The sequence below is a fragment of the Apodemus sylvaticus genome, chromosome 15, assembly GCF_947179515.1.
Source record: "Apodemus sylvaticus chromosome 15, mApoSyl1.1, whole genome shotgun sequence".
In the NCBI taxonomy this organism is placed as follows: Eukaryota; Metazoa; Chordata; class Mammalia; order Rodentia; family Muridae; genus Apodemus; species Apodemus sylvaticus.
The window spans coordinates 84584842-84598111 of NC_067486.1; the positions used below are offsets into that span (position 1 = coordinate 84584842).

Here is a 13270-nt window from a genome sequence, read left to right on the forward strand (position 1 = left end):
CTAACTTTTTCAATCCTTTACCCTAAGGTCATATCTATCATGGATGGTGACATGCGGTTCTTGGATGCAGCAAAAAGATAGATTCTGTTTTCCAATCTGATCTGTCTGTGTCTCTTCACTGGGGTATACAATACATATTACGAGTTATTATTGAATAATGTATATTAATTTTTGTACTTTTGTTTTTGGGGTATTCTATTATGCTTTTTTTGGTTCGGTGTTCTTTGTACCTTCTTGGGTGTGTTTAATTTTTTCTCCAAATCCAAGTATTCTTTCTAGTATCCTCTGTAAAGTTGGCTTAGTGGGCATAAATTCCTTAAGTCTGTTTTATCCTGGAAAATTTTTATTTACCCCTCAGTCATGACTGATAATTTTGCTGGGTATAGTACTCTAGCCTGGCATCTTTGCTCTTTTATAAGTTTTACAACATTGGTCCAATTTCTTCTGACTTTCATTGTCTTCATTGAAAAATTGGCTTTTTTTTTTTACAAAAAACTAAGCAAACTTAATAAACTTAAGTTTATTAAGGTCAAACTAAGACAATGAAACAGGGAAAAACACCCAGGACAGAAATAAACATGAAATCTGCTGCTGGGTGTAGCTACTATTTATAATCTCAGCACTTGGCCTTGAGTTCCAGGTCAGCCTTGGCTCCAGAGTGAATTCCAGCCTAGCACTTGATAAAAACTAAAACCCAAGCCAATTAAACAAAAGCCACTGGTTACAGACAAAATGACAACTATTTTCTGGAGTAACAAGGTTAATTTCCATTACTTAGTGTGGTTCCAATTTATCACTTAAAGTAATTTATTGGCCAAATGCACCACCTGAACCTACATCAAAAAGCACTATACTTCTAATATTATAGTTAGTGTTTCCTAATACAAGGGGCCTTTTTTTAACCATTGTAACTACTTTGTATTTTTCAAGCACACTCCATACTGATACCCAGGTTATTTGCTTTACATACAACCTCTACTGACAGTAAAAGTTAAAAGCAACACCAGGTACCTTTACAATACTTGTAAATCACAGGCAGACACAATTTTTCCCCATCCTCCCTGCTTTGATAAATAACCAATCCACTATAACTCAGAAATTTGATCAACCTTTACCCAGTATCCAAAGTCAAGATAAAAAGGCAGGCCTTAACTTATTCCTAGTTCTGGCCATATCATTTCTATAATTCTCATGTTCTCCAAATACACCAATTTCCAGTCAGTGTCTCCATTAATTCATAGTCCAGCACTGACTCGGGGAGGCAAACCTGTCCCTGCGATGTCAATTGTCTTTAAGGGAAGTGGCCATCTCTGGAACCAGCCTACAGCGCGCACAACTTAACCTCAGTACAGTCCTAGCCTTTCCGGACAGGTCGGTGGGGAGAGCACTGCTGCTTCCTCTTCCCTTGTCCGGTGCTGTGCTCGCTTATTCGCTCACTGGTGCTGGTGCAGCGCTCCTTTCTTCTTGCCACCTAGAGCAGGAGACCTGGGGTGCTTCTGCCTCCCCAGCCTCCTTTCCTTTTCTCCCCTGGGCCGCCCCTTCTCTTGCCTGAAGGTCCTTGCTGACTCCCTTTTCTCTTGCCTTTCTGGCTCATCTCCTCCTCTCGGCCCTCGTCCCTGTCAGCTTGCTGGTGGCCCTTGACACGTCCAGCTGAGGTTTTTAGCTGTTTATGACTCGAAGTAGTTCCCATTGGTCTTTTTTCTCTGTTGCGAAGTCCCCAAAGAGGGGTTGAGACTTCCTCTTCTCTGGTTATCAGCATGAAGCCGGAGGTTCTGTCTGTAGAGGAGTTGTGGAAGGACTGAAGGAAGGCGAGTGGCAGACTTCAGTTGTGATGGCTGTATCACATGTGTGTTAAACACCATAAGCCAACATACAGGATGAAGAATGTCTTTGGGTTTGTGGTTCCAGAGGGCTAAGTGTCTGTCATGGTGAGAGGTGGGACAGCAAGCAGTCAGCATGGTGATTGTTTGAACCTGGAGCTCACATCTTTAACTACAACCAAGAGGCAGAGAGAAAGAACTGGAAGTGGTGGAGGTTTTTCTTCTCTTTAAGCCTACTCTAGTGACGTACTTCCTTAAACAAGGCCCAACCTCCTAAACCACTTCAACAGTGCCACGGCCTGGGAACGAAGTGCTCAACTACATGAGCCTCTGGGGATATCTCATGCAAACCACCACTGTGTCAATGCAAGCAGGACACACTGATGATGTGGCAGCAAGAGGGCCATGAGCTCATCAGTATATTTTAAAGAGTTTCATGATTTTGTTTCCTGCCCAATTTGATACCAGTTACATAGCTCTATATTCAGCAGGGTCTCCCTTTGCAGCCTAGGCTAGCTTTGAACTTGTGATTATGCACTCTCAGCCTCCCAAACACTGAGATTACAGGTATACACTGTAGTGTCTGGATTTCAATTGTTTGTTTTTGCTGGTTTTTTATTCTTTTTGTGTGTATGTGATAAACCACATGTTTTAAAAATGTTTTATTTTATGTATATAAGTGTATGTATGTATGTATGTATGTATGTATGTATGTATGTATGTATGTATCTGTCTTAGTCAGGGTTTCTATTCCTGCACAGACATCATGACCAAGAAGCAAGTTGGGGAGGAAAGGGTTTATTCAGCTTACACTTCCACATTGCTGTTCATCACTAAAGAAAGTCAGGACTGGAACTCAAGCAGGTAAGGAAGCAGGAGCTGATGCAGAGGCCATGGAGAGATGTTCCTTACTGGCTTGCTTCCCCTGGCTTGCTCAGCCTGCTCTCTTGTAGAACCCAAGACTACCAGCCCAGAGATTGTACCACCCACAAGGGTCCCTCTCCACTTGATCACTAATTGAGAAAATGCCCCACAGTTGGATCTCATGGAGGCACTTCCCCAACTGAAACTCCAGCCTGTGTCAAGTTGACACACAAAACTAGCCAGTACAGTATGTATGTATGTATGTATGTATGTATGTATGTATGTATATAATGTATATGCCTGGCTTTTGAGAAGGCCAGAAGAGCATGTCTAATCCCCTGGAACTGAAACCAAAGACAGTTGTAAGCTGCCATGTAATTGTTGGTGACTTAATGCAAGTCATACCTGCAAGAGCAGCAAGGGCTCTAACTACTGAACAACTCTCTAGCTCTCATTTTCTGTTTTTCATAACTCAGGTGTAATGTCTTTGCTAAGGCCGCTTCTTCTGGATGTGGTCCCAACAATTCAACAGACTGCTGCTTTGGCTTTGGGGAGACTGGCCAATTACAATGATGACTTAGCAGAAGCAGTCGTGAAGGGCGACATTCTTCCGCAGCTTGTTTATTCATTGGCAGAACAAAATGTAAGACTTTTTCAAAAATAATTTATGTGTTTTTGGTTTTAGATAAAAATATGATAATTGTGGCATAGTTGTGGGGTCGAAGGCCTTGGAATGATTAGATTATTTTGGTTTGGACTTGGTTTGAACTTGGTAGCAGCATCACTTCATCACTGTTAACACATGGGAATGATGTGAAAGAACTTTTGTGACTCGTGCATAATGTAGTGTGTATGGCCATGGGAGCTTTGAATAGAACCATGGGCTCTGCCAGAGAGAAGGGTGTAAAGATCCTAGGCAAATAAACGTGTTCTTTCTGCAATTTTGATATGTTGGTGGCTAGTGGAAAGAATAATTCCTGAAGAGATAGTGCCTTAATGAAAAGTTTGATAAGTCATTTTTTTTACTAAATAGACAAACAATTTGATGTGTTCCACTCCATGTAATACAGCATTTTTTCTCTACAGTGTTTTCAGTTTCATTTTTATAATAGTTAAGGATTTAAGCATTGTTAGACTATCCATTACACTCTATTAGTTTATCATAACCTGAGTTAGATATTAACTTTTCTTGACATCCCTAAGACTACAGTTCTACTTGCCTAATGAAACATAGCTCAACCGATAAGTGGGCGAAGGTCTTGAATAGAGATTGTTCCAAAGAAACTCTATAAACAGTCAACGCGTTGTAAAAAGGCTCTCAACAGCATTAGTCATTGAAAGATACAAATGGAAACCTCAGTGAGATAACACCTCATATCTACTGGGATGGCCATAAGACAAATAATAAAAAGTAAAATGAGTGTTGGTGATGACAAGGAAGTGTTGACACGCTCATGTGTTGTTGGTAGGTGTGTAAGATGGTAAAATTGCTATGACAACTTGGCAAAATGTAGTAAGATCAAGTAATATTTGATCTGATCAAGCAGCTCTTCTTCCATTATAGTGGTTTTTAGGGGCTAGGAGAAGCAGGACAGGATAGGAACCAACTGCTTGACTCTCAAGTTTCTAATAGAGTAAAGGGGATGGTGGCATTGTGAATGAGAGCATTGATTCATACACTTTACTAATAAAAAAGGAAAGTTTTGATGGATTTTATTAGAGTAAAACCCATAATTGTGTAAAAAGTTTATTTACTATACAGATTTGAGAGTCATTTACTAATGTCTTTACAAAGAGCCATAACCTTTCATCTTCCTGGATGTGTCCTTCAGGAGCTTGCCTAGTGATAGGAACCATCAAGGAGAAGCTAAAAGCTAGCAGGCGATCTTCCTGAGATTAAAATCTATGATGGATTTGCTCCTTTAGACAAGGCCAAGGTTTCATTTTAGGAAAGATTCCTGCTATTAATATGCTTTTCCTGCATATATATAATATATATTATATATTTACTATATATTAATTAATAATATACTATTAATATATCACACATATAATAAATGTTATTAATTATATTGTTGTGTTATATATTATATTATAATTATATTATATATTAATGTATAATATACATATGTTAATTATGTATATGTATATAATGTGTTTTATAAAAAAGAAAAAGAAGCCAGGAATATGCATGGTGGAGGTGCAGTATGTTGTGGGGGTGGCGCCTCTGTGGGTTCATGCTGAGGCTTCCCTTTCCTCTGAGGTACTGGCCACATGACAGGTATAGTATAGAATAGAGTTTATTTAGGGCATGGGGAGGGGAGCTGAGGGAGTAGAGAAGGCAGAGAAGAGATGGGGGAGGAGAATGACAAGAGAGGGGATAGCAGGGGAAGAGGGTTAGAGAGCAAGGGAAGAGAAGCAAGAGAAGAGTGAGGAGGGCAAGCAGCCCCTTTTATAATGAGCCAGGCTTTCCTAGCTGTTGCTCTGTAGCTGTGGGCGGAGCCTAGAAGGAAGACCAACATTTTTCCATTTTGGTTTAATTAAAAAAGAAAAGAATTAGAAAGAGGTGATGGTGGAGCAGGAATAGGGTTGTTGTGAACTTCGGCTACTTCCTGCTGACTTTGGGGATATTAGTTCCGTTTTAGGAGAGTTGGCTGTTTCCTTGCTGTCCAGGTTCTGTGGAACCATCTATGGATAGATATGCAGGAGCAGGTCTGTCTGTGAGAGCAGATTGGAACTGTCCTGGATGTAGCAAATGCCTGGATTTTACAAAATGTTGGATTTCACACACACACACACACACACACACACACACACACACACACACACACTCTAGGTAGTGAATAAAATTAAGTACATTTGGGAGACATTTTTTCCTTAGATGTACATTTGAAGCCCTTAGGTGTTGGTGGTTGGGGTGAGGAGAGTCCCAACCCCAGGGCACAGGAGAGGAATCCCACCCTCTGGAACAGGTAGCAAGTGGGAACTTAGGCTACTGATTGTCAGGTATCTTATTTGGATGGAGTCTCCTTGGCCCAGGAGAAGTAGATCTGAATGGTTTCCTGTAGGTTATAAGTTTTTAAAAGAGATAAATTTGTTAACAGCATGAACAGTCTTTCAGATGAGCTTAGGGAAGACCGAGACCTTCATGGAGCAGAAGGAGCAAGAGGGGATTTTCCTTCCTGTCTAGGGAACTGAAGTTAGCATAATGAGAAACTATTTTAAGTTTCTATTTGAGAAACAAAGAAAACTCAAAACCTTGATGTTGTGAATAATATGGTTGTAGCATATAGTTTTAGCAAGAGAAAAACCTTAAGTCCATAGTTAAAAGATTACCAAAGGAAACTTATCAGCGTGATAGCTGATAGTGTGGATTCAACATGAGAAATACTTTAAGTATATATTTAGAAGACAATCAAAGAAAACTTAAAGTTTGAACTTGTGTTATGAAAGTGGATTGTATAGTGGAACGTTTTATTAGTGTTAAGCTAATTTATAAGAACTATTGGTAAACGTTAGGACAATGAAAAGCAAGGAGAGGAAATATGGGCCACTTAGTCACTGGAAACTGAGTTAAGATAAGGAATCAACAGAAGGTTCCATCTGTGAAAGCTTGTATCCGACCTTGTATGTCCTTTATCGTGAAGCCCGTGAAGAAGGCAAACCTGCCTGTCTTTGATAAGAAATCTGGTAGTCTTAACTAGTTAACAAATTGACAGATGAGCAATTAAATTGGTAGATTACCTAGGGGTAAGGAGTTAAGTTTGTTTTATAGCTGTCAAGCTACAGTTAGCTGTCAATGTAGTCAGAAATCTGGGAAGAATAAATTATAATCTAGGAGTCATGTATTAATTAAAATGTTAGAAGTTGATCTACAATCCACTACCTAAACAGATTCCAGGGCCCTGTGGTCTCCATGGCAACTTGGGTGGAATCAGTCTGGCTGTCAGGCCCAGAAGACAAAAAACTTTTTTTTCACTGTGGAATAGATACATGTGAAATGAGAAATGACCTACCTTGACTTAGGCAATATGAGACATTTAACTTTCTGGGTATCCTGCTTGTCCACAGTGTAGGCCAAGCCCTGGCAGTGGGCAAGGCAATGGAGCAGTTTTTCTCAGTGGTTATCATGCCACAATCCAGGCAGTCTTGCCACTGCTGATCACTATAGATCAACTTCCGTCATTTTAATTAATACATGACTCCTAGATTATAATTTGCCTATATATCTTCTCGGAGGCCTTGGCGGGGGTGGTGGAGTGGGGGGGTGGGGGTGAGGGGGGTGGGAGATGGGGGGTTGGGAGGTGGGGGTGGTAAGCTCTCAGGCTTTGGGAGTCTCTCTAATAAGCTTAAACATTATTACATTTATTAGATTTCTGGCAAGATTGAGACCAGGTCTCTTAAGCATAATCTGAGTTAGATAACCTGTGTTTGTTTACTTACCTCTATCTAGCAAATAGAGCACACTATAACTTAATGGCAGTAGTAAAAACATATATTTAAGGCAGTGACCCCTAACTTTATACTGTTTAGAAATCTTTATTTACCAAGGCAGGACAGAATGAAAACCTTACCTTAATTGGTAAGTGGCCTTGATCTGTATTCCCAGATGTAGCAAACTGCCCATAACAAGGACAGCAGATGATCCTGGTACTGTCTCCAGCAGATAGTGTTGAAATGGCAGCCAGCACAGAACTGCCCTTAGCTAAGCTTTGCCTGGAAGCATAGCAGAGACAAACATTCAGTCAACTCTAAGAGGAGCAGTGTGAAGAGTGTGCAGATTGCCTCGGTAGCTGGTGGTGGCTGCAAGCATGTGACTGAGCAAAGTGCCTGCAAAAGGCAGAGTCAGACGGCGGCCATGGGGACGCAGCAGCACGGTAGGGTAGGACGAGCTAGTGCCTGAATTGTGGACTGACATTGCAGAAAGCTGGCTTGTTCACTGGGCAGCTCCAGGCTGGTCCCGCAGGGCTGAGCTCTCTCCCTCCTTGCAGCTGGGGAAGCACCTGAAGTAGCATTCTGTCTCCTAGCATCTCCACTCAGGTGGTGAGAGAGAACTCTGCCGGAGGCCTCAAAATGCCTGACAGGGAGTCAGCAGGCAAGGGGCAAGAGAGAATGTGCAGAGCTGAGGCAGGAGCTGCAGGTGCGAGAGCAAGATATCGAGGAGCGGGGTGGTTGTTGTAACTGCTTGGCAGAACAGAGTCCCAGGCAGAGCTCTAGAAAGTATGGTGGTGGGGTACAGATGGCCTCGGGACAGCAGCATCTTCCAGAACAGAGTCCCAGGCAGAGCGCAAGAGCACGTGGAGAGGATGGTGATCTTTTCTTGCAGCATAAGAACCAAGGGGTGGGAACTGGGAGCAGAGCAAGCAATGAAAGAAGGAGGGAAGGGGAAGGCCCACAGATCGCTATTGAGAGAGTTGTTTTTTAAAGTGCTAGTGGCCTTGTAGAGATATTGCTTGCTGGGTCCTGTGAATTCGAACAGGAGATGTCCCAGTAAGTAGGAACGAGGTGGTGAAGACCAACCCTTTGGGTGTGGACATTATAAAACTATTCTACTGGTATTCTGAGAACAATTCAATAACAAACATGCAGCCAAGTCTAGACTTGCCGGGACATCACGTGGAAGCTAGTGGCAATATGGGTCCTGGACCCACAGGAGTTTGGTTTACCTAAGCTTAGGAATTTTCTATGGCAGCATGAGGAAACTGCTTCTAAGAGGGGGGTTGGTAGGCACCGGAGGGTTAGAGGTCCTAGAACAAGGGTCTGTGAAAAGACTAGTCATAAAGACTGAATGTCTCTGTCCTCAAGGACACATCAAGCTTAACAGCCTCTCTTGAGACCAGGGGACATTTATGCTGGCTAGTGTGGGGAGGGAGCTTACCAGTTTTCTGAACTTTGGGTAATTGGTCTAGCGATCAATGGGTCTCCATGTGGCAGTGGGGGATATGAACCTGTGGAATTTCTAAATCCGTGTAACTCTGCAATAATGTTGTGTTTTATAAACGGGAACAAGAAGCCAGCAATGTTTGGGGGAGGCGCAGTATAGTGTGCGGGAAGAGGGTGCCTGAGGCTCCTTGCTGAGGCACCTTTTCGCCTGAGGTACCTGACACACAGTGGTATAGCATAGAATGGAGTTTATTTAGGGCATGGGGAGGGGAGTGGAGGGAGAGTAGCAGAGACAGAGAAAGGGAGAGAGAGCAAGGGGGGGAGACAGAAAAGAGGAGAGGAGAAGAGAGAGGGGAGGGGAGGGGAGAGAGGAGAGGAGAGGAGAGACTGGCCATGTGCACGTGGAGAGGGGGAATGGGGAGAGAATGGATAAGAGGGAAGAGAGTAAGAGAGCAAGGGAAGAGATGAGGAGGGGCAAGCAGCCCCTTTTTATAGTGAGTTAGGCATTGTCAGGTAGAGCCTAGAAAGAATGCCGACAAATAACAATTACTAGGTATTAGCCTATCCTTTTGAACAGATTTCTGCAGAGCAACAAAGATGTACTGTTTTGTAGTGATGCTGCATAGACAAATGACTTCTTAATTCTTAAGGATGATTCTATAAGAATTCCTAAAATCATATTAGCAATTATTAAGCTCTTATTTAATAGGACTGCTATTAAGTCCTCTCTGATAATCAAAACTGCAATGAGAACTCTGCCAGTCTTCAAGTGTCACTGGTTAATTGCCTCTGAGATAGCAAGCTGCATCTACAACTTAGAGCGCATTCCAAAAGGTTGTAAAACCATTAACCAAAGGCCATAGAAAGGGAGCTAAGAATTTACTATAGGTGCGAGGACAGAAGATGAAATATTCACTGGGCTTATCTATAAGAAACTTCCACTAATAACTTAGTCACAAAAATTATGGTTTTTAACTCTTCATGAACCTTTAGAACTGGTAACAGATACTGAATGTTTAGTCAGATAATTACTCTTAATAGATACACATGTAAATATTCTCTGTTGTAAAATTCTTAATCAGTTTATGATTTGAATTTATATGTAAACTGTGGTGAACTTTTTATCACATATTCTGAAAGATGTAAAAGTGCTGAGGACGAAGAGGCAAAAAGAACTGACAGAACTGAACTCAAGCCTTAGAAGCACCAGCACAGCATTGGGAGTAATGGCCCTGGGGGTATCACTGTTACATCAGACCAGGAGCAAAGGGCAAGATTAGAAGAAGAGAGCAGAAAGAACTTTCTTAGATAACTTTGTGGAGAACTTTTTACAGGACAACTTTTATGGAAACTTTTTGGAAAACTAAGAACTTAGAACTAAAAGTTAAAACCACTTTTTATGACCCCCTTTCTTTTTGTGACTTCAACTAGCAGGCTTGGAGCTGGAGCCTAGCAGTTCCTGCTGAGATAGAACAAAGCTACTTTACCTATCCCCTCAGCCCCTGTGCCTTTAGGGTTCAGTGACTTTTAACCCTCAGAATGAGAAAGAAGCATTCAGTGTAGGTAGAGAGCCAGAACGTTCAGAGACTTCAGTCTTTAAAGGTACACCTGAGTCAGACTCTGTCCTCTTTCACCCATTCCAGGCCAGAGGCTCAGCACACAGGCATCGCGCATGCTTTCAAAGTCCTGTGGGTTCATTAAGAGGACTGCCTTGTAGCGCCTGGAAAACAGCTTCCTTGATATTATCTACAACGGCTGGCTTTTGCACTCTTTCTTCCTGTCTTCCCCTACTATTGTTGCTGGGGAATGACATTTGCATCCCATTTAGAGTTGAACTCCATTGTCTCCTGTTCTCTGCATTGACCATGTGAGGGTCTTTGTGTCAATTTTTGTTTACTTAAATCCAACCAGACAGTTACATCTGGTTACATCTACAGTATCACACCAGCATGTTTTGTTAGGTCAGTCATCGTTATAGCCTACAGAAATGATTAACTTTCTCCTATGGGAGCATCCACATCACCTTCAAGCACTATGAGAACTAGCCAGTAGGGATGAAGATTACAGGTGAGAATCAAATTTATTTTTTAATGTTCTATAATTCAAGTATGTGGTACTTCAACAATAGGATTTTGCCATCAAGTTCTGGAGGGTAGCTTAGAGAATTGCAATAGCCTTCAGTGCCTGTGAGTGTGTGGTACCCCACAGGCCAACAACTCAAAAAGAGGTCACCAGTTTCTAGTACTGGGTTTTTAATTTGCTAGAATAAGGTATCTAGATGGGGTATTGTCCCTTGCTGTGGTATATATAAAACTCTTTCAATATATGTGTATATATAGATGTATATATGTGTATATATGTATGTGTATATGTGTGTAATGTGTGTGTGTGTTTGTGTGTATGTGTGTGTGTGTATTTTAGGAAGTTTCTACAGTAGCAACTTTTCATATGGACTTTCAAAAGGCCTTTAGTGTTAGTTGTCCTTCCCTGTGTTGCGTCCCCTATTCTCCCCTTGCACTTTCACCCCGATTTCTTCTTTTCTGTTTCATAATTGCCTTTAAACCATAACCCTTCCTATAGTGCATTCTACACTTCTTCTACCAAGGCCCATAATAAATTCCTGACCACAATGGGTATTCTTAATGAAACCCACATATTTGAAGATTCAGAGTTAAGATCCATGAATCAGGAAAATCATGTGATATTTGTCTTTCTGAGCATGGATTGCCTCACTCAGGAAAATTATTTCTAGCTTTATTCTTTTATCTTTGAATTTAACAGCTAAATAATAATTCCATTGTGTATGAATGAGCATTTTTATTGTTCATTCATTGCCTGATGATATCTAGGTTGTTTTAAATTTTTTGTTATTGTGAATAGAACAATAATGAATATGGATTAGTAATAAGGTTATATGCCCAAGAACAGTGTAGTTAGATCATGTGATAGATCCATTTAAAGCCTTTGAGGAAACTCCACACTGTTTTCCATAGTTGTTGAACTAGTTTATGCTCCCACCATCAGTGACAGCAAATGTTGTCATGTTTCCTGATTTTTTTTAAAAAAATTATTGGATATTTTCTTTTTCTTTTCTTCTTTGTTTCTTTCTCTTTCTTTGTTTCTTTGTTTCTTTGTTTCTTTCTTTCTCTTTTTTGCATTTCAAATGATTTTTCCCTTTCCAGGTTTCCTCTTTGGAAACTCCCTATCCAATCCCCCATCCACCTGCCTCTATGAGGGTGCTCCCCCACCTACCCACTCACTCCCATCTTCCCATCCTGGTATTCCTCTATACTGGCACATAGAACACCCTCAGGCCCTAGGGCCTTTCCTCCCATTGATGTCCAACAAGGCCATCTTCTGCCACATATGCGGCCAGCGTCATGGGTCCCTCCATGTGTACTCTTTGGTTGGTGGTCTGGTCTGTTGACACTCTTGCTCCCTCCATGGGGCTGCAACCCCCCTCAGCTCCTTCAGTCCCTTCTCCAACCCCTCCCCCGGGGACCCACACTCAGTCCAATGGTTGGCTGCGAGCATCCGCTTCTGTATTTGTCAGACTCTGTCGCTGACTCAGGGGACAGCCATATCAGGCTTCTTCAGCAAGCACTTCCCAACATCCACAGTAGTCCAGGTTTGGTGGCTGTATATGGGATCCCCAGGTGAGGCAGACTCTGGATGGCCTTTCCTTCAGTCTCTGCTCCACACGTTGTCTCCATATTTCCTACTGTTAGTATTTTGTTCACCCTTCTAAGAAACACTCCACATTTTTGTCTTCCTTCTCCTTAGGCTTCATGTGGTCTGTGAATCGAATCTTGGGTGTTCTGAACTTTTGGGCTAATATCCACTAATCAGTGAATATATACCACGTGTGTTCTTTTGTGACTGAGTTACTTCACTCAGGATGATATTTTCAAGTTCCACCCATTTGCCTAAGAATTTCATGAAGTCATTGTTTTTAATAGCCAAGTAGTACTCCATTATGTAACTGTACCACATTTTCTGTATTCATTTCTCTGTTGAGGGACATCTGGGTTGTTTCCAGCTTCTGGCTATTATAAACAAGGCTGCTATGAACATAGTGGAACATGCACCCTTAATTCCCATTAAAGCATCTTCTGTGTATATGCCCAGGAGTGGTATAGCTGGGTCCTCAGGTGGTATTATGCCCAATTTTCTGAGGAACCGCCAAACTGATTTCCAGAGTGGTTTTACTAGCTCACAGTCCCACCAGCAATGGGTTGGTGATGATCCTCTCTAGCATTTGTTGTCCCCTGAAATTTTGATCTTGGCCATTCTGACTGATGTGAGGTGGAATCTCAGGGTTGCTTTGATTTGCATTTCCCTGATGACTAAGGATGTTGAACATTTCTTTAGGTATTTCTTAGTCATCTGGTATTCCTCAGTTGAAAGTTCTTTGTTTAGCTCTGTACCCCATTTTTAATAGGGTTATTTGGGTCTCTGTAGTCTAACTTCTTGAGTTCTTTGTTTATATTGGATTTTAGCCCTCTGTTGGATGTAGAATTGGTAAAGATCTTTTCCCAATCAGTTGGTTGCTAATTTTCCCTATTGACAGTATCCTTTGCCTTACAGAAACTTTGTAATTTTATGAGGTCCCATTTGTCAATTCTTGATCTCAGAGCATAAGCTATTGGTGTTCTCCTCAGGAAATTTTCTCCTGTGATCATGTGTTCCAGGTTCTTTCCCAC

The 13270-nt window shown here is 41.6% G+C and overlaps 1 protein-coding gene across 2 annotated transcripts in view; it reads left to right on the forward strand.

Annotated features, from left to right (window-relative positions):
* The window catches only part of LOC127666040 (sperm-associated antigen 6), a 96727-nt gene that overhangs the window by 22029 nt on the left and 61428 nt on the right, over positions 1–13270 (forward strand). For both annotated transcript variants that reach the window (XM_052158741.1, XM_052158742.1), the window contains exon 3: positions 3161–3327. In XM_052158741.1, coding sequence (XP_052014701.1) covers positions 3161–3327 — 167 coding nt within the window. The remainder of the gene's footprint in view (positions 1–3160; positions 3328–13270) is intronic.